General features: G+C 49.6%; 1 protein-coding gene across 2 annotated transcripts in view; it reads left to right on the plus strand.

Annotated features, from left to right (window-relative positions):
• The window catches only part of LOC147115369 (lipoma-preferred partner homolog), a 377,893-nt gene that overhangs the window by 287,734 nt on the left and 63,651 nt on the right, over positions 1-26,508 (plus strand). For both annotated transcript variants that reach the window (XM_085989630.1, XM_085989631.1), the window contains exon 5: positions 22,499-22,670. In XM_085989630.1, the coding sequence (XP_085845756.1) occupies positions 22,499-22,670 (172 nt within the window). The remainder of the gene's footprint in view (positions 1-22,498; positions 22,671-26,508) is intronic.

Raw genomic sequence — 26,508 nt, forward strand, 5'->3', positions numbered from 1 at the left:
AACAACAATCACTTTACAGCCAATGAATTACATGTAAATTCCCCTTAAATCTGTGCTGGTCCCCTCACCCACTCCCTGTGGTAGCGAGCTCCACATTCTCACCACTCTCTGTGTAAAGAAGTTTCTCCTGAATTCCCCATTGGATTTATCAGTGATTATCTTCTATTGATGGCCGCAAGTTCTGGCCTCCCCCACAAGTGGAAACACATTCTCTGTGTCCACCCGATCAAACCCTTCATAAACTTAAAGACATTATCAGGTCACCCTTCATCCTTCGCTTTCTAGAGACATGAGCCCCAGCCTGTTCCATTTTTCCTGACCGCTTTAAGCTCTCAGTTCTGGTGAATCTTTTTTGTATCTTATCCAGTGCCTCGATATCGTTTTTTATAATAAGGAAACAAGAACTGTTCAAAGTACTCCAAGTGTCGTCTAACCAAGGTTTTGGATAAGAAAAATTGCATTTCTATAGCACCTTTCACAACCTCAGGATGCGCCAAAGAGCTTCACAGCCAAAGAAGTAATTTTGAAGTGTAGTCACTTGTTGCAATGTAGGAAACACAGCAACCAATTTGCACACAGCAAGCTCCCACAAACAGCAATGAGATAATGATCAGATAAATATTGGCCAGGATACTGGGGAGAACTCCCCTGCACTTCTTTCAATAGTGCCATGGGAACTTTTACGTCCACCTGTGAGAGCAGACGGGGGCCTCGGTTTAACGTCTCATCCGAAAGACGGCACCTCTGACAGTGCGGCGCTCCCTCAGTACTGCCCCTCGACAGTGCAGCACTCCCTCAGTACTGCCCCTCTGACAGTGCGGGCGCTCCCTCAGTACTGTCCCTCCGACAGTGCGGCGCTCCCTCAGTACTGCCCCTCCGACAGTGCGGCGTTCCCTCAGTACTGTCCCTCCGACAGTGCGGCGCTCCCTCAGTACTGTCCCTCCGACAGTGCGGGCGCTCCCTCAGTACTGCCCCTCCGACAGTGCGGCGTTCCCTCAGTACTGTCCCTCCGACAGTGCAGCGCTCCCTCAGTACTGTCCCTCCGACAGTGCGGCGCTCCCTCAGTACTGCCCCTCCGACAGTGCGGCGTTCCCTCAGTACTGTCCTCCGACAGTGCGGCGCTCCCTCAGTACTGTCCCTCCGACAGTGCAGCCCTCCCTCAGTACTGTCCCTCCGACAGTGCGGCATTCCCTCAATACTGCCCCTCCGACAATGCAGTGCTCCCTCAGTACTGCCCCTCCGACAGTGCGGGCGCTCCCTCAGTAACTGCCCCTCCGACAATGCAGTGCTCCCTCAGTACTGCCCCTCCGACAGTACAGCGCTCCCTCAGTACTGACCCTCTGACAGTGCAGCGCTCCCTCAGTACTGACCCTCCGACAGTGCAGTGCTCCCTCAGTACTGCCCCTCCGACAGTGCAGCCCTCCCTCAGTACTGACCCTCTGACAGTGCAGTGCTCCCTCAGTACTGACCCTCTGACAGTGCAAGCGCTCCCTCAGTATTGTCCCTCCGACAGTGCAGCGCTCCCTCAGTACTGCCCCTCCGACAGTGCAGCGCTCCCTCAGTACTGACCCTCCGATAGTGCAGCGCTCCCTCAGTACTGCTCCTCTGACAGTGCAGCGCTCCCTCAGTACTGCCCCTCCGACAGTGCAGCGCTCCCTCAGTACTGCCCCTCCGACAGTGCGACGCTCCTTCAGTACTGTCCCTCCAACAGTGCAGAGCTCCCTCAGTACTGACCCTCTGACAGTGCGACGCTCCCTCAGTACTGCCCCTCCGACAGTGCAGTGCTCCCTCAGTACTGCCCCTCCGACAGTGTCGCTCTCCCTCAGTACTGACCCTCCGACAGCGCAGTGCTCCCTCAGTACTGACCCTCTGACAGTGCAGCGCTCCCTCAGTACTGTCCCTCCGACAGTGCAGTGCTCCCTCAGTACTGCCCCTCCGACAGTGCGACGCTCCCTCAGTACTGTCCCTCCAACAGTGCAGCGCTCCCTCAGTACTGCCTCTCCGACAGTGCAGCGCTCCCTCAGTACTGCCCCTCCGACAGTGCGGCGCTCACTCAGTACTGCCCTTCCGACAGTGCGGCGCTCCCTCAGTACTGTCCCTCCGACAGTGCGGCGCTCCCTCAGTACTGCCCCTCCGACAGTGCGGCGCTCCCTCAGTACTGTCCCTCCGACAGTGCGGCATTCCCTCAATACTGGCCCTCCGACAGTGCGGCACTCCCAGAGCACTGCCCCTCCAAAAGTGCAGCCCTCCCTCAGTACTGACCCTCTGACAGTGCAGCGCTCCCTCAGTACAGTCCCTCCGACAGTGTCGCTCTCCCTCAGTACTGACCCTCCGACAGTGCAGTGCTCCCTCAGTACTGCCCCTCCGACAGTGCAGCCCTCCCTCAGTACTGACCCTCTGACAGTGCAGTGCTCCCTCAGTACTGCCCCTCCGACAGTGCAGTGCTCCCTCAGTACTGACCCTCCGACAGTGCAGCGCTCCCTCAGTACTGCCTCTCTGACAGTGCAGCGCTCCCTCAGTACTGCCCCTCCGACAGTGCGACGCTCCCTCAGTACTGTCCCTCCAACAGTGCAGAGCTCCCTCAGTACTGCCCCTCCGACAGTGCGACGCTCCCTCAGTACTGTCCCTCCAACAGTGCAGAGCTCCCTCAGTACTGCCCCTCCGACAGTGCGGCGCTCCCTCAGTACTGCCCCTCCGACAATGCAGCACTCCCTCAGTACTACCCACAGACTGACACCCTGGTAACAAGCAAGACCCATCCAGTTTGGGCGGATCGGAAAGGAGGGAGCTGACCCTGTGACAACTTCAAGCTATTCCAAACTCTGTGCAAATGAGGAAAGGTTTTTAACTGAGGACACATGCGAGGAGAGTGTTGGGAGTGAAACGGGCTGGAGCGGAGATCGGATCACAGCCCCTGAGCTGCATGCTTTAGCTTTCAAAACTTCGACAAGAACATTGTGGGGCAAGAACTGACTGTCATCACTTGGAGAGTTTAGGAAAAAGACATGCAAGATATTAACTGTCAAACATTGAACCACATCACTGCAAACTCCCAAGTGGTTTGTCAACAGAAACATTTGTTTAAAAGGCAGATTTAACTTCTCTCCACATAATTGAATCCATGAGCACATTTTGTTATTTTCTCATCAATTGTCACACCACGCCCCAATTCCAAAGATGTTGAGGAAATTTGGGGGATAGGTGTCAATCTTGGCTCCGTGCGTCACAATCCTCTGGGTCAGAAAGTTTTGCGTTCAAGCTCTGTTCCAGAGATTTGAGCACAAAATCCAGGCTAACATTCCCGAGCTAGTACTGAGGGAGCGCCGCACTGTCGGAGGGGCAGTACTGAGGGAGTGCTGCACTGTAGGAGGGGCAGCATTGAGGGAGCGCCGCACTGTCGGAGGGGCAGTACTGAGGGAGCGCCGCACTGTCGGAGGGACAGTACTGAGGGAGCGCCGCACTGTCGGAGGGGCAGTACTGAGGGAGCGCCGCACTGTCGGAGGGGCAGTACTGAGGGAGCGCCGCACTGTCGGAGGGGCAGTACTGAGGGAGCGCCGCACTGTCGGAGGGGCAGTACTGAGGGAGCGCCGCACTGTCGGAGGGGCAGTACTGAGGGAGCGCCGCACTGTCGGAGGGGCAGTACTGAGGGAGCGCCGCACTGTCGGAGGGGGCAGTACTGAGGGAGCGCCGCACTGTCGGAGGGGCAGTACTGAGGGAGCGCCGCACTGTCGGAGGGGCAGTACTGAGGGAGCGCCGCACTGTCGGAGGGGCAGTACTGAGGGAGCGCCGCACTGTCGGAGGGGCAGTACTGAGGGAGCGCCGCACTGTCGGAGGGGCAGTACTGAGGGAGCGCCGCACTGTCGGAGGGGCAGTACTGAGGGAGCGCCGCACTGTCGGAGGGGCAGTACTGAGGGAGCGCCGCACTGTCGGAGGGGCAGTACTGAGGGAGCGCCGCACTGTCGGAGGGGCAGTACTGAGGGAGCGCCGCACTGTCGGAGGGGCAGTACTGAGGGAGTGCTGCACTGTCGGAGGGGCAGTACTGAGGGAGCGCCGCACTGTCGGAGGGGCAGTACTGAGGGAGTGCTGCACTGTCGGAGGGGCAGTACTGAGGGAGTGCCGCACTGTCGGAGGGGCAGTACTGAGGGAGCGCCGCACTGTCGGAGGGGCAGTACTGAGGGAGTGCTGCACTGTCGGAGGGGCAGTACTGAGGGAGTGCTGCACTGTCGGAGGGGCAGTACTGAGGGAGTGCCGCACTGTCGGAGGGGCAGTACTGAGGGAGTGCTGCACTGTCGGAGGGGCAGTACTGAGGGAGTGCTGCACTGTCGGAGGGGCAGTACTGAGGGAGTGCCGCACTGTCGGAGGGGCAGTACTGAGGGAGCGCCGCACTGTCGGAGGGGCAGTACTGAGGGAGTGCTGCACTGTCGGAGGGGCAGTACTGAGGGAGCGCCGCACTGTCGGCGGGGCAGTACTGAGGGAGTGCCGCACTGTCGGAGGGGCAGTACTGAGGGAGTGCTGCACTGTCGGAGGGGCAGTAGTGAGGGAGCGCCGCACTGTCAGATGTCCCGTCTGCCCAGTTGCCACGGCAGTATTCAAAGAAGAGCAGGGAAGTTCTCCTTACCAGTATTTATCTGATAATTTACCTCGCTGCTGTTTGTGGGACCTTTCTGTGCGCGAATTGGCTGCTACATTACAACAGTGACTACACTTCAAAAATACTTAATTGGTTGTGAAGCGCTTTGGGATGTCCTGAGGCAATGAAAGGCGCTGTAGCAATGCTAGTTTTTCTGACATAGACCCTTGGTTAGACCACACTTGGAGTTTCTCTGTCGGGTCTGTTGCAGCCTGTCCTGCGCATCGTGCACTCCGGCTCTGATCTGTTGTCCGTGTTAGCCTGGAGCTGTCGAGGGAATCAATTCCTGACTTATTTTTAAAACTGTTTTTGAAGAAACTGTAACTGACACACATGGCGTGGTTAAATTTATGCTTCTTTTAATGAAATATAACGACACCTTTTACAGGGCAGCTGCCATCGGGGAGTGTTCCGGGCAGGCGTTCAGCCAGCAACAATCCTAGTCAGAGATATTTCAGGGTCTCCGCTGCGCTAATATTTACAGCTTTGGCTGACCTGCAAACCCGCTCTCAGATGGTTTTCATTTCCAAAGCTCGTGTTTTAAATAGATTCACCGTTAACCCAATCAGCTTACTAACTCTGGCAGCACTGCTCATCACACTGTGTTCGTGGGGCACCAGGATCACAGCCTCAACCCTTCCCCCACTTCGGATTTACACACTTTTCTCTCCCACCCCCGCCACTCCTGCATTTACATAGCGCCATTAAAGTAGACAGACGTCCCAAGGCACGTCACAGGAACATAAATCAGACACAATGTGACACCGAGACACATAAAGAGAAATCAGGAGAACTTGGTCAAAGAGGGAGGTTTTAAGGAGTGTCTTAAAGGAGGAGAGAGAGGCGGAGAGGTTTAGGGAGGGAATTCCAGAGCTCAGGGCCCAGGCCAATGGTGGAGCGATGGAAATCGGGGATGTGCAAGAGGCCAGAATTGGAGATACAGGGATCTTGGAGGGAGGTTGTGGAGTTGCGAGGCCATGGAGGGATTTAAACTCGCAGATGAGAATTTTACATTTGAGGTGCTGCTGGACCAGTAGCCGATGCAGGTCAGTGATGAGAGGGCTGGAGGTAACGAAGGCATGGAGGAGGGTTTCAGCAGCAGATGAGATGAGGCGGGGTGGAGACAAGTGGTGTTACGGAGATGGAAGTTGCCGGTTTTCATGATGGGGAGGATATTGGGCCGGAATCTCAGCACAGGGTCAAATATAACACGAAGGTTGAGAACAGTCTCCTTCAGCGTCAGACAGTTGCCAGAGAGAGGCATGGAGTCGATAGCGAGGGAGCGGAGTTTGCGACGGAGACCGAAGACGATGCCTTTGGCTTTCCCAATATTTAATTGGAGGAAATTGACTTCTTCTTAGACAATCCCTCGGAACCGAGGATGACTTGCTTCCACATTAAAAATGAGTTCTCAGGTGACTGATGAGTCCAATGCGGGACCTACAGACTCTGTCACAGGTGGGGCAGACGGTGGTTGAAGGGGCGGGTGGGTGGGGTGCTTGGGTTGACGTGCGCTCCTTCTGCTGTTTGCACTTGGCTTCCGCTTGCTCCCGGTGAAGAGACTCGAGGTGTTCGGCGCCTTCTCGGATGCTTCTCCTCCACTTTGTGCGGTCTTGGGCCAGGGATTCCCAGGTGTCAGTGGGAATGTTGCACTTTTTCAAGGAGGCTTTGAGGGTGTCCTTGAAGCGTTTCCTCGGCCCACCTGGGGCTCTCTTGCCGTGCCGGAGCTCCGAGTAGAGCGCTTGTTTTGGGGGTCTCGTATCGGGCATGCGGACAATGTGACCCATCCATCGGAGCTGATCGAGCGTGGTCAAAGCTTCGATGCTGGGGATGTTGGCCTGAGCAAGAACACTGACGTTGGTGCGCCTATCCTGCCAATGGATTTGCAGGATCTTGCGGAGGCAGCATTGGTGGTACCTCTCCAGTGCTTTGAGGTGCCTGCTGTACATGGTCCATGTCTCTGAGGTATACAGCAGGGTGGGTATCACTGCTGCTCTGTAGACCATGAGCTTAGTGCCGGGTTTGAGGTCCTGGTCTTCAAACACTTTCTTCCTCAGGTGACCGAAGGCTGCACTGGCACACTGAAGGCGGTGTTGGACTTCGTCATCGACGTCTGCCCTTGTTGACAGTAGGCTCCCGAGTTTTGGAAAGTGGTCCATGTTGTCCAAGGCCTTGTCGTGGATTTTGATAATCGGGGGGCAGTACTGTGTGGCGGGGACAGGTTGGTAGAGGACCTTTGTCTTACGGATGCTTAGTGTAAGGCCCATGCTCTCGTACGCTTCGGTGAGGTGTTGACGATGGTTTGGAGTTCGACCTCCGAGTGAGCGCAGACGCAAGCGTCGTCTGCATACTGTAATTCGACGACAGAGGATCTGGACTGGAGGTGACGGAGGTTGAACAGTTTCCCGTTTGTTCTGTAAATTAGCTCCACTCCAGTGGGGAGCTTACTGAGAGTGAGATGGAGCCTTGCAGCAAGGAAGATCGAGAAGAGCGTTGGTGCGATGACACAGCCTTGCTTGACCCCGGTTCATACATGAATTGGGTCTGTGGTGGATCCGTTGGTCAGGATCACAGCTTGCATGTCGTCGTGAAGCAGGCGGAGGATAGTGACAAACTTTTGAGGGCAGCCGAATTTGAGGAGGACACTCCATAACCCCTCATGGTTGACAGTGTCGAAGGCCTTTGTGAGATCAAAGGCCATGTACAGCTGGTGCTGTTCCCTGCATTTCTCTTGTAATTGACGTGCGGTGAAGATCATGTCCATTGTGCCCCTCAGTGGGCGGAATTGACGAGAGGATGGTCCAAAGTGCTTTACAGCCAATGAAGTACCTTTGTAGTGTGGTCACTGTTGTAATGTAGGAAATGCAGCAGCCAATTTGCACACAGCAAGATCCCACAAACACCAATGTGATAATAACCAGATAATCTGTTTTAATGATGTTGGTTCAGGGATACATATTGGCCCCAGGACACCGGGGAGAACTCCCCTGCTCTTCTTCAGAAGTGCCCTGGAACTTTTCATATCTATCTGAGAGGACAACATCTCATCTGAAAGACGGCACCTCTGACAGTGCAGCACTCCCTCAGTACTGCACTGAGAGTGTCAGCCTGGACTATGGGCTGAAGTCTCTGCCTGAAAGGGTGGTGGAAGCAGATTCCATAATAACTTTCAAAAGGAATTGAATAACTATTTGACAAGGAAATATTTGTAGGGCTATGGGGGAAGAGCAGGGGAGTGGGATTAATTGGAGAGCTCTTTCAAAAAGCCGCCACAGGTACGATGGGCCGAATGGTCTCCTTCTGTGCTGTGTGATTCTATGAACCCAGCTCAGACCAATAAACAAACTGAGCCTTTCACACTCTATACAGTTCAGGTATTCAGAAGATCACCTCGTCTAGCCATTGCACTGGTAGCATTAAACCAGACTTCTAATGTTCAGCTGTAGTAACGTAGCGGGATTATTGAGCAGTCAGTCTTCAGTAACCTTGTTTAATCTAATGATGTCTCGCAGTGAGCCTGGGGCCCATCCAACTGCCAGTTGCAGAATTCTCTGCTCGCCCTGATGACCAGCCCTGAGGGCGGTGCATTTTCGAGCTTTCCAGCAGGGACACTGTCGTTCTGGGGTCTTGGTATTTAAGATGCCGTGTACTGATCCTCAGAATAGGATGGGGAGAGAAGAGACTATCAGATATTTCCGGGGAGGGAGTGGGACTCAAAGGAAACCCCTTCAAGGAAGTGAATTAAGAAATGCGGTTTGTTGAATTTTTTATGATTATAATCCCAGTGGGATGAAACCACAGCACCAAAAAAATTGCCATTGCCGATCTCACCCTGAGAGACCACAGGAGCGCTGCCGTGTGTAATAGAAAAATGGCTTGTTGGTCTATTAAGGGCCACACTTCAGAATAAAGAGAAGCTTACTCTGTATCTAACCTGTGCTGTACCTGCCCTGATAGTGTTTAACGGGACAGTGTAGAGGGAGCTTTACTCTGTATCTAACCCGTGCTGTACCTGCCCTGATAGTGTTTGATGGGACAGCGTAGAGGGAGCTTTACTCTGTATCTAACCCGTGCTGTACCTGCCCTGGGAGTGTTTGATGGGACAGTGTAGAGGGAGCTTTACTCTGTATCTAACCCGCGCTGTTCCTGCCCTGGGTGTGTTTGATGGGACAGTGTAGAGGGAGCTTTACTCTGTATCTAACCCGTGCTGTTCCTGCCCTGGGTGTGTTTGATGGGACAGTGTAGAGGGAGCTTTACTCTGTATCTAACCCGTGCTGTACCTGCCCTGGGAGTGTTTGATGGGACAGTGTAGAGGGAGCTTTACTCTGTATCTAAACCGTGCTGTACCTGCCCTGGGAGTGTTTGATGGGACAGTTTAGAGGGAGCTTTACTCTGTATCTAACCCGTGCTGTACCTGCCCTGGGAGTGTTTGATGGGACAGTGTAGAGGGAGCTTTACTCTGTATCTAACCCGTGCTGTACCTGCCCTGGGAGTGTTTGATGGGACAGTGTAGAGGGAGCTTTACTCTGTATCTAACCCTGTGCTGTACCTGCCCTGGGAGTGTTTGATGGGACAGTGTAGAGGGAGCTTTACTCTGTATCTAACCCGTGCTGTATCTGCCCTGGGAGTGTTTGATGGGACAGTGTAGAGGGAGCTTTACTCTGTATCTAACCCGTGCTGTACCTGCCCTGGGAGTGTTTGATGGGATAGTATAGAGGGAGCGTTACTCTGTATCTAACCCGTGCTGTACGTGCCCTGGGAGTGTTTGATGGGACAGTTTAGAGGGGACAGAATGTTAGAATTTGGGCTTTGTCGATTAAAACCTCTTTGCACTGAGGGTTGTGCGAAGGTGGAACACACGGCCCCAGACTCGATGAATTGGAGAGAGATACTGCCAAGCCCAGGGGCTGAATGCCTTTTAACCTCTCCTTGCTGCTTCTGTTTAACGTTCACTGATCTCTCGAAGGCATTCGTTGCTACCTTGGGAGCGCAATGTGTGCAATTACCTCCTTGTGTTCCTGGCACACAAACCAGGCATTGATCACCTTACCCGCGGCACCCTCCCCCCCCATCCCCACCGTCCCCCCCGCCCCCGCCTTACCTGCTCACGGGGCTTTCAAACGCCCACCAGTGCATGTCACACACATGATTCATTGTTTATGTTACACTGAGCAAGTCCTGCAGCTGCTGAACAGGAGAGAGATCCAGGGGGTGCTAACACATAAATCTGTGCAACCCCCAGTGCAGGGCAAAGCTGCAATAAAGCAGCAATCCAGAGATTCTGGAGACCATTAGCAGAGGGACCGAGTGCAGATGTGAAGAGTTTGGACTGTTGATGTGCGAGGTTTTTGGCCATACCCCAGCTGGATGAGTGTGTGCAGATCTGGGCATCGCATCACGAGATGGAGATTCCAGCTCCCCAGAGGCCACAAAGGGGGCAATAAAGATTCCGGGTATCAGGAAACATAGAAGATAGGAGCAGGAGTAGGCCATTCGGCCCCTCGAGCCTGCTCAGCCATTCAATGAGATCATGGCTGATCATCCAAATTCAGTACCCTGTCCCTGCCTTCTCTCTATATCCCTTGATCCCTTTAGCCTTAAGAAATATATCCAACTCCTACTTGAATATATTTAATGAATTGGCCTCTACTGCCTTCTGTGGTAGAGAATTCCACAGGTTCACCACTCTCTGGGTGAAGAAATTCCTCCTCATTTCTGTCCTAAATGGCTTACCCCTTATCCTTAGACTGTGACCCCTGGTTCTGGACTCCCCGACCATCGGGAACATCCTTCCTGCATTTAGTCTGTCCAGTCCTGTCAGAATTTTATAAGTTTCAATGAGATCCCCTCTCATTCTTCTAAACTCCAGCAAGTATAAGCCCAATCGACCCAATCTCTCCTCATACATCATTCCTGCCATTCCAGGTATCAGCCTGGTGAATCTTCGCTGTACTCCCTCCATGGCAAGAACATCCTTCCTCAGATAAGGCGACCAAAACTGCACACAATACTCAAGGTGTGGTCTCACCAAGGCCCTGTACAACTGCAGCAAGACATCCTTGTTCCTGTACTCAAACCCTCTCGCTACGAAGGCCAACATACCATTTGCCTTCTTAACCGCCTGCTGCACCAGCATGCTTACCTTCAGCGACTGGTGCACAAGGACACCCAGGTCTCGTTGCACTTCCCCTTCTCCCAATCTATTGCCATTCAGATAATAATCTGCCTTCCTGTTTCTGACACCAAAGTGGATAACCTCGCATTTATCCACGTTATACTGCATCTGCCATGCATCTGCCCAATCACCCAACCTGTCCAAATTATACTGGAGTTTCTCGGCATCCTCCTCACAGCACACACGCCCACCCAGCTTTGTGTTGTCTGCAAACTTGGAGATATTACATCGAGTTCCCTTGTCTAGATCATTAATATATATTGTGAATAGCTGGGGTCCAAGGACCGATCCCTGCGGTCCTCCACTAGTCACTGCCTGCCACGCGGAAAAAGACCCGTTTATTCCAACTCTTTGCTTTCTGTCTGCCAACCAGTTCCCTATCCAAGTCAGTACCTTACCCCCAATCCCATGAAAGCTGAAGGAAGTTCAGAAAACCGGCGATTACACTGTGTCCTCTGCAGTTTGAAGAAATATTCAGGCACTGGACAAAATTAGCTCAGGGAATGTGGAATCTTTTCTCCGCTTCCCAGTGTTCCTTTTAGTGATTTATCTTATATTTGTGCCCTCTCATTCAATCTAGCCATTCAATCTATCACTACATATCTTTATGGTAACCCATTCATAATCTTGATAACTTCTGGCAGGTCATCCCTTAACCCTCTCCACTCTCGTCAAAAAAGACAGAACAATAGCAACAACTTGTATTTATATAGCGCCTTTAATGTAGTAAAACATCCCAAGGTGCTTCACTGGAGCGTATTCAGGCAAAATTTGACACCAAGCCACATAAAGAGAAATTAGGACAGGTGACCAAATGCTTGGTCAAACAGGTGGTTTTAAGGAGCGTCTTAAAGGAGGAGAGAGAGGTAGTGAGGCGGAGAGGTTTAGGGAGGGATTTCCAGAGCTTAGGGCCCAGGCTGGAGGCACGACCGCCAATGGTGGAGTGATTATAATCGGGTATCCACAAGAGGTCCGAATTGGAGGAGTGTAGAGATCTCGGAGAGCTGTAGGGCTGGAGGAAGTCACAGAGATAAGGAGGGGCGAGGCCATGGAGGAATTGAACACAAGTCTCTTTTCATTACTGTATCCCTCATCCCTGATAATGTCCAAGTCAATCTACACTGCACTGCTAAACATCAGCTCTCAGCTTTCATACCCTTCCTTTAGTTGATGTGAAGGTTGAGGGAAGATTTAATGCAGGTGTTCCAAATTATGAAGGGTTTTAATCGGGTAAATAAGGAGAAACTGTTTCCATTGGCAGTAGGGTCGGTAACCAGAGGACACAGATTTAAGGTGATTGGCAAAAGAGCCAAAGGCAACATGAGGAAACATTGTTTTTACGCAGCGAGTTGTTGTGATCTGGAACGCGCTGCCTGAAAGGGCGGTGGAAGCAGATTCAGTAGTAACTTTCAAAAGAGGAATTGGATAAATACTTGGAAAATATTTTTAGGGCTATGGGGAAAGAGCCGGGGAGTGGGACTAATTGGAGAGCTCACTCAAAGAGCCGGCACAGGCACGATGGGCCGAATTCCGTGCTGTAAGATTCTATGATGTACTGTTGTGTGAGGGGAAGCAGTGAACTATGGCGCCATGCATTAAATTTTCCACATGCAATTCATCCCTTCCCCCGCTCCATAGAATCATAGTAAGTTACAGCACGGAAGGAGGCCATTCGGCCCATCGTGTCCGCGCCGGCCAACAAAGAGCTATCCAGCCTAATCCCACTTCCCAGCTCTTGTCTGTAGCCCTGCAGGTTACAGCATCCCAAGTGCACATCCAAGTACTTTTTAAATGTGGTTAGGGTTCCTGCCTCTACCACCCTTTCAGGCAGTGAGTTCCAGACCCCCACAACCCTCTGGGTGAAGAAATTTCCCCTCAAATCCCCTCTAAACCTTCCACCAATTACTTTAAATCTGTGCCCCCTGGTTTTTGACCCCTCTGCTAAGGGAAATAGGTCCTTTCTATCCACTTTATCTATGCCCCTCATAATTTTATATACCTCAATAATGTCTCCCCTCAGCCTCCTCTGTCCCAAGGAAAACAGACCCAGCCTATCCAGTCTTTCCTCATTGCTAAGATTCTCTACTCCCGGCAGCATCCTTGTAAATCTCCTCTGTACCCTCTCTCGTGCAATCACATCTTTCCTGTAATGTGGTGACCAGAACTGCACGCAGTACTCTAGCTGAGGCCTAACTAGTGTTTTATACAGTTGAAGCATAACCCCCCTGCTCTTGTATTCTATGCCACGACTAATAAAGGCAAGCATTCCGTATGCCTTCTTAACCACCTTATCTACCTGGCCTGCCACCTTCAGGGATCTGTGGACATGCACTCCAAGGTCCCTTTGTTCCTCTACACTACTCAGTGTCCTACCATTTAATGTGTATTCCCTTTCCTTGTTAGCCCTCCCCAAATGCATTACCTCACACTTCTCTGGATTGAATTCCATTTGCCACTGTTCTGCCCACCTGACCAATTTATTGATATCTTCCTGCAGTCTACAGCTTCCTTCTTCAGTATCAACCACACAGCCGATTTTAGTATCATCTGCAAACTTCTTAATCATACCCCCTATATTTAAGTCAAGGTCGTTGATATATACCACAAAAAGCAAGGGACCGAGTACTGAGCCCTGCGGAACCCCACTGGAAACAGCCTTCCAGTCACAAAAACACCCATCAACTAAGCTGTGCTTAACAAACTTGGTGTTAATTTGAAGCTAGTTTTGGGCTCTGGACTCTCGCCCACTAGTAAATGAGCTCTTACTTCCCTAACCCATTTTGCGTGGAGTGCTTCGGCCAGCAGTGAGGGGGCACGTTCATCCCATCAGACTGAACTGAGTCCGTCCAGAGTTTGAAAGCCTGCGTCTAACCTCCTGCTCTCCGAAGCCCACATCTCCCACTTCCATTGTTCTGTTCGTTATTTAAGATAAGGTTTAAGATAAAGATTGTGAGGACACACCAAAGTAATAAATTGTGAAAAGCTGATTTGACGTTGATGAGAATGGAACGAGGGAAAATAAACTGGAATAATTTACTGACAACCAAAGGACTAGAACGGCAGTGGGAAACATTTAAAACGGTGATCAATCAAGTCCAGGAGAAACATGTCCCACTGAAGAGCAAGAACAAACGAGCCAGTAATGACATACCATGAAATAAAGAAATAAGGGCAAAATTAATACTAAAGAAAAAGGCAGACACTGAGTACAGAGACAACAAAAGAGACAATGACATAAGGGAATACAGAAAGATTAGGACAGAAGTCAAAAAAAAATTCTAAAGGTAAAGAGAAACTACAGAAATAAATTATCAAGGAATATAAAAAGAAATAGTGAAGTATTCTACAGCTACATGAATAACAAAAGAAAAATTAGGCTAGAGATAGGACACACGATGAACTCACAGGTAATGACGGTAAAATGACAGAAATATTGAATAATTACTTTGCCTCGGCATTTACCAGGGAGACTGACATTGGAAGAAGAGATCAAAAAAGACAGGAACACATTTAAGATGGAAAAGGGGAGATAATTGATAAACTGATCAAAGTTAGAGAGGATAAAACTCCTGGCTCGGATAGATTGCATCCGCGCATATTAAAAGATGTTGGGGAAGAGATAGCGGAGGGACTGTTACACATTTACAAAAATTCATTAGAAAAGGGGATAGTGCCAGAGGACTGGCGGACAGCTAACGTGATTCCTATATTTAAAAAGGGAGATAGAACAAGTCCAGGGAACTGTAGACCAACTAGCTTAAAGTTGTAAAGCTGTCCGGGTCCACAGTTCCATTTCATCCTTCGACTCATCCGACGCTTCAACAAAAAACTTTTTTTCTTCCTTTCCGATGTCAAGGATCACAAGCTTCATCAACTCTTGGACACCAACGCCCCTCCGGAACCTTCTTCTCCTTCACTTTCCTCTGACCCCCCTTCTCCCAATCTCACCCCCTGCCGCGTCTTCACTATCCCCTCTGACCTTCCCCTCTCTGACCCCAAACGATCAGTCCTCAGCAAAGGCCTGAGCTTCATCCCCTTACGCCCCCACCTCAATGAATTTCGGGCTCGGCACGATGGTGAGCTCTTTTTCCGCCGCCTTCGTCTCCGTGCCCACTTCTCTGCCCAGGAGTCTTCACCCCACACGGCTGACCCTTTCTCCCACTTTCAGAATTCCCGTTCTACCTGGACCCCTCCCCCTGGCCTCTTACCCTCTCTAGATCTTTTCATCGCGAACTGCCGCCATGACTTTGGCCGTCTCCATTTCTCTGCTCCCCTCACTCACTCCAACCTACCTCCCTCTGAACTTGCAGCACTCCATTCTCTTAGATCCAACCATGACATTGTCATTAAACCTGTTGACAAGGGTGGTGTTGTTGTTTGGCGCACCGACCTCTACCTAGCGGAAGCTGAACGCCAACTCTCCGACACCTCCTCCTAACTCCACCTGGACCATGACCCCACTACCAAACATCAAACCACCATTTCCAAGACTGTCACTGACCTCATCTCCTCTGGGGATCTTCCCCCCTGCGGCCACCAACCTCATAGTTCCCCAACCCCGCACAGCCCGCTTCCACCTCCTTCCCAAGATCCACAAACAGGACTGCTCTGGTAGACCCATCGTTTCAGCCTGTTCTTGCCCCACTGAACTTATCTCTTCCTATCTCGACTCTATCTTTTCTCCCCTTGTCCAGTCTCTTCCCACCTCCATCCGCGACTCTTCCGACGCCCTCCGCCACTTTAACAATTTCCAGTCTCCTGGCCCCAACTGCCTCCTTTTCACTATGGACGTACAATCCCTCTACACCTCCATCCCCCACCTGGATGGCCTGAGGACGCTCCGCTTCTTCCTTGAACAGAGGCCCGACCAGTCCCCATCCACCACGACCCTCCTCTGCCTGGCTGAACTTGTTCTCACATTGAACAACTTCTCCTTTAACTCCACTCATTTCCTCCAAATCAAAGGTGTTGCTATGGGAACCTGCATGGGTCCTAGCTATGCCTGCCTTTTCGTGGGATATGTGGAACACTCTTTGTTCCAGTCCTACTCGGGTCCCCTCCCTCACCTCTTTTTCCGGTACATTGATGACTGTATCGGTGCCGTTTCCTGCTCTCGCCCTGAACTAGACAATTTCATTCACTTTGCCTCCAGTTTCCACCCTTCCCTCACCTTCACATGGTCCATCTCTGACTCTTCCCTTCCCTTCCTCGACTTCTCTGTCTCCATCTCTGGGGATAGGTTATTGACCAACATTCCCTACAAGCCCACTGACTCCCACAGCTACCTGGACTACACTTCCTCCCACCCCGCCTCCTGTAAGGACTCTATTCCATTCTCCCAGTTTCTTCGTCTCCGCCGCATCTGCTCCAACGATGCCACCTTCCATACCAGTGCTTCCGACATGTCTTCCTTTTTCCTCAACCGAGGATTCCCCTCTACCGTGATTGACACGGCCCTCGACCATGTCAGTTCTATCTCCCGCACTTCTGCCCTCACCCCTGCCCCTCCCTCCCGGAACCACGATAGGGTTCCCCTTGTCCTCACCTTTCACCCCACCAGCCTCCACATTCAACGGATCATCCTCCGCCATTTCCGCCACCTCCAAAGTGATCCCACCACCAAACGCATCTTCCCCTCCCCTCCCCTTTCAGCATTCCGCAGGGACCGCTCCCTCCGAGACACCCTAGTCCACTCCTCTATCACCCCAGCACCCCTTCCCCTTCGCCTGGCACCTTCCCGTGCAAACGCAGGAGATGCTACACCTGCCCTTATACCTCCTTCCCATTGTCCAGGGCCCCAAACACCCCTTCCAGGTGAAACAGCGATTTACTTGTACTTCTTGCAATCTAGTATACTGTATTCGCTACTCACGATGTGGTCTCCTCTACATTGGGGAGACCAAACGCAGATTGGGTGACCGCTTTGCGGAACACCTCCGTTCAGTCTGTAAGGTTGACCCCGAGCTTCCGGTCGCCTGTCATTTTAGTTCACTGCTCCATTCCCACTCAGACCTCACCATCCTCGGCCTCTTGCATTGTTCCACGGAAGCTCAGCGTAAGCTCGAGGAACAGCACCTCATCTTCCGATTAGGCACTTTACAGCCTTCCGGACTCAATATCAAGTTCAACAATTTCAGATCATAACCTCGGCCCCCATTTCATTTTTACTTATGTTTTTTATCCACACCTTTGTTTTGGCCCTCCCCCCTTTTCTTCTCTCCCACATGGCAGCTGTCTCCCATTCTGCCAGCGCATTTCACACCTAATCTAGAGCCGTCTTTTGTCTCCACTAGTCCTATCACCATCTCGTCTCGTTTTGAATACCTCTTAATGTCTCTTCACTTCTCATTTGTTCTCTCCCAGCCTGGCCTCTCAGTCTATTTCATTTCCTGTGCCTTTCCAGTCTTGACAAAGGGTTTGACTCAAAACGTTGACTCTATTTTCTCTCCACGGATGTTGCCTGGCCTGCTGAGTTTTTCCAGCATTTTCTGTTGTTATTTTGGATTTCCACATCCGCAGTATTTTGCTATCGTTTTAGCTTAACGTTGGTGTTAGGAAAGGTAATGGAATCTTTACTCAAAGATGTAATAGAAAAACATTTAGAAACTGAAAATACATAATAGTCAGCATCATTTCCAAAAGGGAAAGTCATGCTTGACCAACCTTATTGAATTCTTTGAAGAAGTAACAGAAAGGGTAGATAAGGGTAATGTAGTAGACATAATATATTTGGATTTCTAAAAGGCCTTCGATAAGGTACCGTATAGTAGACGCCTGAATAAGGTCAGAGCATGTGGAGTCAGGAGACAAGTAGCAGAATGGACAGCAAACTGGCTACAAAACAGAAACCAGAGAGTAGGGGTGACTCAGACCAGCAGATGGTGGGAAGTGGTGTTCCACAAGGATCGGTGCTGGGACCAGGGTAATGCAGTAGATGTAATTTATCTAGCTTTTCAAAAGGCCTTCGATAAAGTCATAATAGACTAATGAATAAGGTCAGAGAATGCGAAGTCAAGGGAAAAGTAGCAGAATGGATAGCTAGCTGGCTTCAGGACAGAAAGCAGAGAGTGGGAGTAAAGGGTAGCTATTCACAGTGGCAGAAGGTGGGTAGTGGTGTTCCACAAGGATCAGTGCTGGGACCACTGCTGTTCACAATTTATATTAACGATTTAGACTTTGGAATCAGAAACACAATTTCTAAATTTGCGGATGATACCAAATTGGGGGGGATAGTCAATACTGAGGAGGACTGCAACAAATTACAGGAGGGCATTAATAAACTTGCAGAATGGGCAAATAATTGGCAAATGAAGTTCAACACAGATAAATGTGAGGTATTACATTTTGGTAGGAAGAATAGGGAGGTCACATTACTTGGAGGGTGCGAGTCTGGGTGGGGTAAAGGAACAAAGGGATCTGGGAGTACAAAAACACAAAATACTAAAAGTTGCGACACAGGTTAGCAAGGCCATTAAAAATGCAAACCAAGCACTAGGGTTTATTTCTAGAGGGATAGAATTGAAAAGGAGGGAAGTTATGCTAAACCTGTATCGAACCTTGGTTAGACCACACTTGGGGGGCGATTTTACCAGCCCTGGGGAGGCGGGTTTGGAGGCGGGTCTGCCGGGAAAATGGTAGAATCTGGGAGCGGGTAAGCATTCTGCCCCCAACCCGCCTCGTGCCATCTTCCCAGGAGGCGGGTCCCCGACCCGCGCCTAATTGGCAAATGAACTTCAATATAGATAAGTGTGAGGTGGGACATTTTGGTAGGAAGAATAAGGAGGCCTTAGATAATAAGTGTCTAAATAGGGTAGAGGAAGTAGACTGAGTAGACTAGGCCTATATTCCCTAGAGTTTAGAAGAATGAGAGGTGATCTCATTGAAGCATATAAAATTCTTAAGGGGCTTGACAGGGTTAATGCTGAAAAAATGTTTCCCCTGGCTGGGGTCACAGTCTCAGAATAAGGGGTCGGCCATTTAGGACTGAGATGAGGAGAAATTTCTTCACTCAGAGGGTGGTGAATCTTTGGAATTCTCTACCCCAGAGGGCTGTGGAGACTCAGTCGTTGAGTATATTCAAGACAGAGGTCGATAAATTTTTGGGAACGAAAGGAATCAAGGGGTATAGGGATAGTGCAGGAAGGTGGAGATGAGGTAAAAGATCAGCCATGATCTTGTTGAATGGCGGAGCAGGCTCGAAGGGCCAAATGGCCGACTCCTCCTATTTCTTATGTTCTTATGTAGGAACAGAGGCTACAGATACACAAATCACTAAAAGTATCGACGCAAGTAAACAAGGCCATAAAAAAAGCAAACAAAGCACTGGGGCTCATTTCTAGAGGGATAGAATTGAAAATCAGTGAAGTTATGTTAAACTTGTATCGAACCTTGGTTAGACCACACTTGGAATACTGTGAACAGTTCTGGTCTCCATATTATAAAAATGATATGGAGACACTGGAGAGGATGCAAAAAAGATTTACTATAATGATACATGTCAGAAAAGGCTGAAAAGGCTGGGGCTCTTTTCTCTAAAAAAAGAGAAGACTGAGGGGTGACCTGATGGAGGTCTTTAAGATTATGAAATGGTTCGATAGGGTAGACGTAGAGAAGATGTTTTCACTTGCAGGCGAGACCAGAACTAGGGACCATAAATATAATAAACATAGAAACATAGAAAAATAGGAGCAGGAGTAGGCCATTCGGCCCTTTGAGCCTGCTCTGCCATTCAATGGCCCATATTTTCCGATGCCTACGGGTGGGTACGAGCTGTGTACACACCCATAGGGACATCGTAAGTGCCGGTTTCAGGTATGCGAAGCGCATGCACTGAAAACCGGCATTTCCGATCTGTCAAGAATCCTCTTGACAGATCGGACGCCTGCCCTGGAGAAGGGCCTCTGCGGGGGGAGAGTTCCTATAATTTAAAAATACTTTTAAAGGTAAGTTTATTTTTAGCCCCGTAAAAAACTTTAATTATTTTTTCAAAGAATTAAATTTTTGTTTAAACTATTTAATTTAATATAATTTTAACTCATTTTAAAAACGTGATGGTTTTTTAAATTTATTTAATGTTTTACTGTGTTTTTGGGGTGATCTCCATTCATATATTTGACGGGTCTATCGGTCAAAAGTATGAAGGGGGATTCCCTTCTATTGGCTGGCCTGGCCCACGTGATCCCAGGGACGCTTGCGAACCGCCTGCGCCCCTGGGATACCTGGGCCCTGCGCATTCCGACTGTGGGGAGGCCCAGGAGCGGAAGCGTCCAGACCTCGGGAGCCCTCAGGTCAGTTCGTAGATTTTTTTCCGATAAGAGGCATCCGCACGCAGGAAGCCTCCTATCGGAAATTATGGGCCATTGTGATCATGGCTGATCCTCTATCTCAATACCATATTCCCGCTCTCTCCCCACACCCCTCGATGCCTTTTGTGTCTAGAAATCTATCTATCTCCTTCTTAAATATATTCAGTGACTTGGACTCCACAACTGTCTGTGGTAGAGAATTCCACAGGTTCACCACCCTCTCAGTGAAGAAATTTCTCCTCATCTCAGTCCTAAATGTCCTACCCCGTATCCTGAGACTGTGACCCCTCGTTCTAGACCCTCCAGCCAGGGGAAAAATCCTCCCTGCATCCAGTCTGTCTAGCCCTGTCAGAATTTTATATGTTTCCACGAGATCCCCTCTCATTCTTCTAAACTCTAGTGAATACAGGCCTAGTCAACTCAATCTCTCCTCATATGACAGTCCTGCCATCCCAGGAATCAGTCTGGTGAACCTTCGTTGCACTCCCTCTATGGCAAGTATATCCTTTCTTGGGTAAGGAGACCAAAACTGCACACAATACTCCAGGTGTGGTCTCACCAAGGCCCTGTATAACTGTAGTAAGACATCCTTGCTCCTGTACTCAAATCCTCTTGCAATGAAAGCAACGTGCCATTTGCCTTTCTAACTGCTTGCTGCACCTGCATGTTTTCTTTCAGTGACTGGTGTACAAGGACACCCAGGTCCCTTTGTACATCAACATTTCCCAATCTATCACCATTTAAATAATACTCTGCCTTTCTGTTTTTCCCACCAAAGTGGATAACTTCACATTTATCCACGTTATACTGCATCTGCCATGTATTTGCCCACTCGCTCAACTTGTCTAAATCGCTTTGAAGCCTCTTTGCATCCGCCTCACAACTCACAATCCCACCTAGTTTGATATATATTGTGAATAGCTGGGGCCCAAGCACTGATCCCTGAGGTACCCCACTAGTCACCGCCTGCCACCCCGAAAAAGACCCATTTATTCCTACTCTCTGTTTCCTGTCTGTTAACCAATTTTCAATCCATGCCAGTATATTGCCTCCAATCCCATGTGCTTTAGTTTTGCACACTAACCTCTTATGTGGGACTTTATCAAAGGCCTTCTGACAATCCAAATACACCACATTCACTGGTTTTCCCTTTTCTATTCTACCAGTTACATCCTCAAAAAACTCTATTCGGGTTGTCAAACACGATTTCCCTTTCATAAATCCATGTTGACTTTGTCTAATCCCGGTGATATTTTCTAATGTCATGTTATCACATCCTTTATAATAGACTCTAGCATTTTCCCTACTACTGATGTTAGGCTAACCGGTCTGTAGTTCCCTGTTTTCTCTCTCCCTCCTTTTTTAAATAGTGGGGTTACATTTGCCACCCTCCAATCTGCAGGAACTGTTCAGTAATCTATAGAATATTGGAAGATGACAACCAATGCATCCACTGTTTCCATGGCTACCTCTTTTAGTACTCTGGGATGCAGATTATCAGCCCTGGGGATTTACCAGCTTTCAGTCCCATTAATTTCTCCAGCACTATTTTTTTACTAATACTAATTTCCTTTCATTCCTTCTTCTCACGAGACACTTGGTTCCATTTCTGGGAAGTTACTTGTGTCCTCTTCCATGAAGACAGAACCAAAGTATTTGTTTAATTGCTCTGCCATTTCCTTGTTCCCCATTATAAATTCTCCTGTTTCTGACTGTAAGGGACCTACATTTGTCTTCACTAATCTTTTTCTTTTTACATACCTGTAGAAGCTTTTACAGTCTGCTTTTATGTTCCTTGCAAGTTTACTCTCATACTCTATTTTTCCCCTCTTAATCAATCTCTTGGTCCTTTTTTGCTGAACTCTAAACTGCTCCCAATCCTCAGGCTTGCTACTTTTTCTGGCAACTTTATATGACTCCTCTTTGGATCTAATACTATCCTTAATTTATTTTGTTAGCCATGGTTGGGCCGCTTTTCCTTTTGTGTTTTTGCGGACAGGATCGTCATTAATAAATCCAATGGGGAATTCAGGAGAAACTTCTTTACCCAGAGAGTGGTGAGAATGTGGAACTTGCTCCCACAGGGAGTGGTTGAGGTGAATAGTGTAGATACATTTAAGGGGAACCTAGATAAACACATGAGGGAGAAGGGAATAGGAGGATATGGTGATGGGGTGAGATGGAGAGGGGTGAGAGGAGGCTCAGGTACAGCATAAACACCAGCACGGAGCAGTTGGGCCGAATGGCCTGTTTCTGTGCTGTAAATACTTTGTAATATCAAGGATCCCCGGAGAGACTCCGAGATGAGAATGCAATAATGTGATTTTGGATTTAGTCATTGCGTTCGAAGCTGAATTCATAATCATAAAAACTTTTCCTTTTTTTCAGAATGTCTACCAGTCTCCAGCTCCTGCTCCCATTACTGCTCCGGTTCCTGCTCCGGTTCAGGCTCCGATTCCCGCTCCAGTTCCCGCTGCTGTGAGACCAGAGGATGAGCTTGAGCGTTTGACGAAAAGGATGTTGTTCGACATGGAGAACCCGCCATCTGACGATTACTTCGGTAATGAAAGTGAATGGAGGGATTACCCGATCCTCCCCAAATAATAAATTAGGAGAAGAGATTTCTCCTCACCTCTCTCCTCGCTATCTTTGTGACGATTTAAAATCAATGACCCCCCTTGTCCCTGACTCCCCTATTCACCTTCTCAAAATCCTTCATAATTTTTAAAACCTCTATTAACTGTCCTCTTATCTCTTCTCCAGTGGGAAGAGTCCAAGTATCTCAAGTCTCTCCTCATAACTCTAGTTCCCCATCCCTGGCATTATCCTGAAGAATCTACACAGTCCGCTCTCTGTGGCTACAATGTCCTTTCTATAAACTACACAGCCTCTAACTGTGGCCTAACCAGGGTTTGATACAAATTTACTTCTTTACTCTTGTACTGTATGTCCCTATTTATAAATCCCAAAATGCTGTTACCTGCCCATTCTCACATCAGCCTTCGATTTGACACCTCACTTAATATTTCCCATTTAGTTCCAATTTGCTTTTATTTTCTTTTGATTTGAATCCGAGAGCGCATAAGAACAAAACACAAGAACATAAGAAATAGTAGCAGGAATCGGCCATTTGGCCCCTCGAGCCTGCTCCGCTGTTCAATGAGATCATGGCTGATCTTCTACCTCATCTCCATTTCCTGCCCTATCCCCATATCCCTTGATTCCCTTAATATTCAAAAATCTATCGCTCTCTGTCTTGAATATACTCAACGACTGAGCCTCCACAGCCCTCTGGGGTAGAGAATTCCAAAGATTCACCACCCTCTGAGTGAAGAAATTTCTCCTCATCTCAGTCCTAAATGGCCGACCCCTTATCCTGAGACTGTGACCCCCTGGTTCTAGACTCCCCAGCCAGGGGAAACATCCTCCCTGCATCTACCCCGTCAGGCCCTGTAAGAATTTTGTATGTTTCAATGTGATCACCTCTCATTCTTCTAAACTCTTGGGGCTAAAAATTGAGTCGCGCCCCCCTTTGGGGCACTAACTTCGCTGGGGCGCTACTTTTAGTGCCCCGGAAAAATTAGCGCTCCCGCGCCGGAAATTGAGTGGTTGCGCCCCAAGAGGGAAGCGGGGTGCTACTGGAAGCGCCCCGTATCCCTCTTGGGGCGCAGCGAGTCAATATCGCCATGGTATTGCATGCCTTCCTCCCCTTCTTAAAGAGGAGGGGCCTGGCGCAGCGCGACCCAGGGCCCAGCTGGGCTCCCGGGGATCGGGAGTGCTGGCAAAAGAGCCCGGCACTCAAGAGAAGTGCCAGACTCTTGGAGCTCAGCTGGCACTCTGCGGGGTGGGGGAGTTCAGGAGGCAGGTGCTGGCAGGCTACCAGCAACAAAAATGGCCGCCCCGCACCTTGCCTTTAAATTGTGCCTCCCCGGCCGCAGGTAGGCCCCCCTGACCCCATCCGACATAGCGTCCGGCGGTAAGTCAGGGGGCGCTCCCAAAGATCGCGGCTGGGGCACTGCACATGGTGATGACGTCATCGGTGGTGGCGCAGCACCGCGGGACACTACCGGTTACTGCTGCTGCTAACCTCCCGCTGAATTTCGCGGGAGGTGTGGGCGGTGCGGCGCTCGGGCGCTAGTTGCTTTGCGCCCCGTTAGCGCCCTCTTAGGGTGCTAACGGGAGGTGCAAAGCAACCCAATTTTTCCCTCTAGAGATTATAGGCCTAGTCTACTCAATCTCTCCCCATAGGACAATCCCCCCTCATCCCAGGAACCAGTCTGGTGGACCTTTGTTGCACTCCCTCTATGGCAAGTATATCCTTCCTTAGGTAAGGAGACCAAAACTGTCCACAATACTCCAGGTGTGGTCTCACCAGGGCCCTATATAATTGCAGTAAGATATCTTTACTCTAATACTCAAATCCTCTTGTAATAAAGGCCAACATCAGGGACAGATTTGGAACTGGGACTGCAGGATCCCGGGAGTGCCATGACAAGATTTGGATCCGGGGAGTCCAGTGACCCATTTGGATGCGGGGAGTACAGTTGTTTTATCCATTAAAACCTCAGGTGTGATCCCACAAGATATTGAAAAGCAGAAAATAGGTTTAACAACAGACACATGCTCCTGAAATCCAAATGATAAGAACAGCTTCAAAGCAGCATTACGTTATGCGCTGTTCTCAGGTGTAGGTGAGCAGGGATGGGAGACTTTCTCCTTAGCGGGGGCTAGAATCAAACGCAAGACCCAACGGCTGAAGTTTCGCTTTACCTGGTCCCGAGATAATTACTTGTGAGCTACATTCTTTGGTAGCCAGCGCTGTGCCGCGTAGTGTGAGCTAGTTATAGGGATAGATTTTCAACTTACCGCCTATGTGTAAAATTAGCATCGCTTCAGATCGATGGAGAGGAATATCGAGCAGTTTTACATAACGAGTGATCGATCTGTAACGCGAGTTGTATATCGGTCCGCAAGTTGAAAATCTAGCCCACAGTCTTAGCAAAGTGTGATGGAAGCGGTGGGAGTGAGAGCTTCTCAGAACATCCTTGTGTTTATATTGTACAATTTGTTCTGTTGGGACAAAGTGAACATTTTGCTCTGGCAGCGCTGTGTTGAGTTGATGAGTCCGCACAGATTGCAGCGCTCTGCCTGTACATTGGGGAACATTGCTGTCAGATGCGAGTCATTGTTCAGCTCACATCATTCCAAATGCTACAACTTCAGTGTTGTGAATGTTTTTTCTAGGTTTGGCAGGCGTCCCGTGATTCCAGGGAGAGGTTTAACTGTTTGTCTGTTTATATTGCTGGAGAACAGCACCATTGCCAGGCTGCTGAAATGCCCTGGCTTCACTCCATTTTTGAATCATAGAATCAGTCAGCACAGAAGGAGGCCATTCCCTGCTTTCTCCCCATATCCCTTGATCCCTTTAGCCTTAAGAAATATATCTAACTCCTTCTTGAATATATTTAATGAATTGGCCTCAACTGCATTGTGTGGTAGACAATTCCACAGGTTCACCACTCTCTGGGTGAAGAAATTCCTCCTCATCTCAGTTCTAAATGGCTTACCCCTTATCCTTAGACTGTGACCACTGGTTCTGGACTCCCCCGCCATCGGGAACATCCTTCCTGCATCTAGTTTGTCCAGTCCTGTTAGAATTTTATAAGTTTCAATGCGATCCCCTCTCATTCTTCTAAACTCCAGCAAATATAAGCCTAATCGACTCAATCTCTCTTCATACGTCATTCCTGCCATCCCAGGTATCAGCCTGGTGAATCTTCGCTGCACTCCTTCCATGGCAAGAACATCCTTCCTCAGATAACGCAAGCAAAACTGCACACAATACTCAAGGTGTGGTCTCACCAAGGCCCTGTACAACTGCAGCAAGACATCCTTGCTCCTGTACTCGAATCCTCTCGCTATGAAGGCCAACATACCATTTGCCTTCTTAACCGCCTGCTGCACCTGCATGCTTATCTTCAGCAACTGGTGCACAAGGACACCCAGGTCTCGTTGCACTTCCCCTTCTCCCAATCTATTGCTGTTCAGATAATAATCTGTCTTCCGGTTTTAGCCAGCAAAGTGCATAACCTCGCATTTATCCACATTATACTGCATCTGCCATGCATCTGCCCAATCACCCAACCTGTCCAAATCATACTGGAGTTTCTCGGCATCCTCCTCACAGCACACACGCCCACCCAGCTTTGTGTCGTCTGCAAAATTGGAGATATTACATCTAGTTCCCTCGTCTTGGTCATTAATATATATTGTGAACAGCTGGGGTCCTAGCACCGATCCCTGTGGTACCCCACTAGTCACTGCCTGCCACTCGGAAAAAGAGCTGTTTATTCCAACTCTTTGCTTCCTGTCTGCCAACCAGTTCTCTATCCAAGTCA

This window comes from Somniosus microcephalus, chromosome 6, assembly GCF_052327205.1.
Source record: "Somniosus microcephalus isolate GS21.2 chromosome 6, FLI_Smic_1.0, whole genome shotgun sequence".
Taxonomy (NCBI): Eukaryota; Metazoa; Chordata; class Chondrichthyes; order Squaliformes; family Somniosidae; genus Somniosus; species Somniosus microcephalus.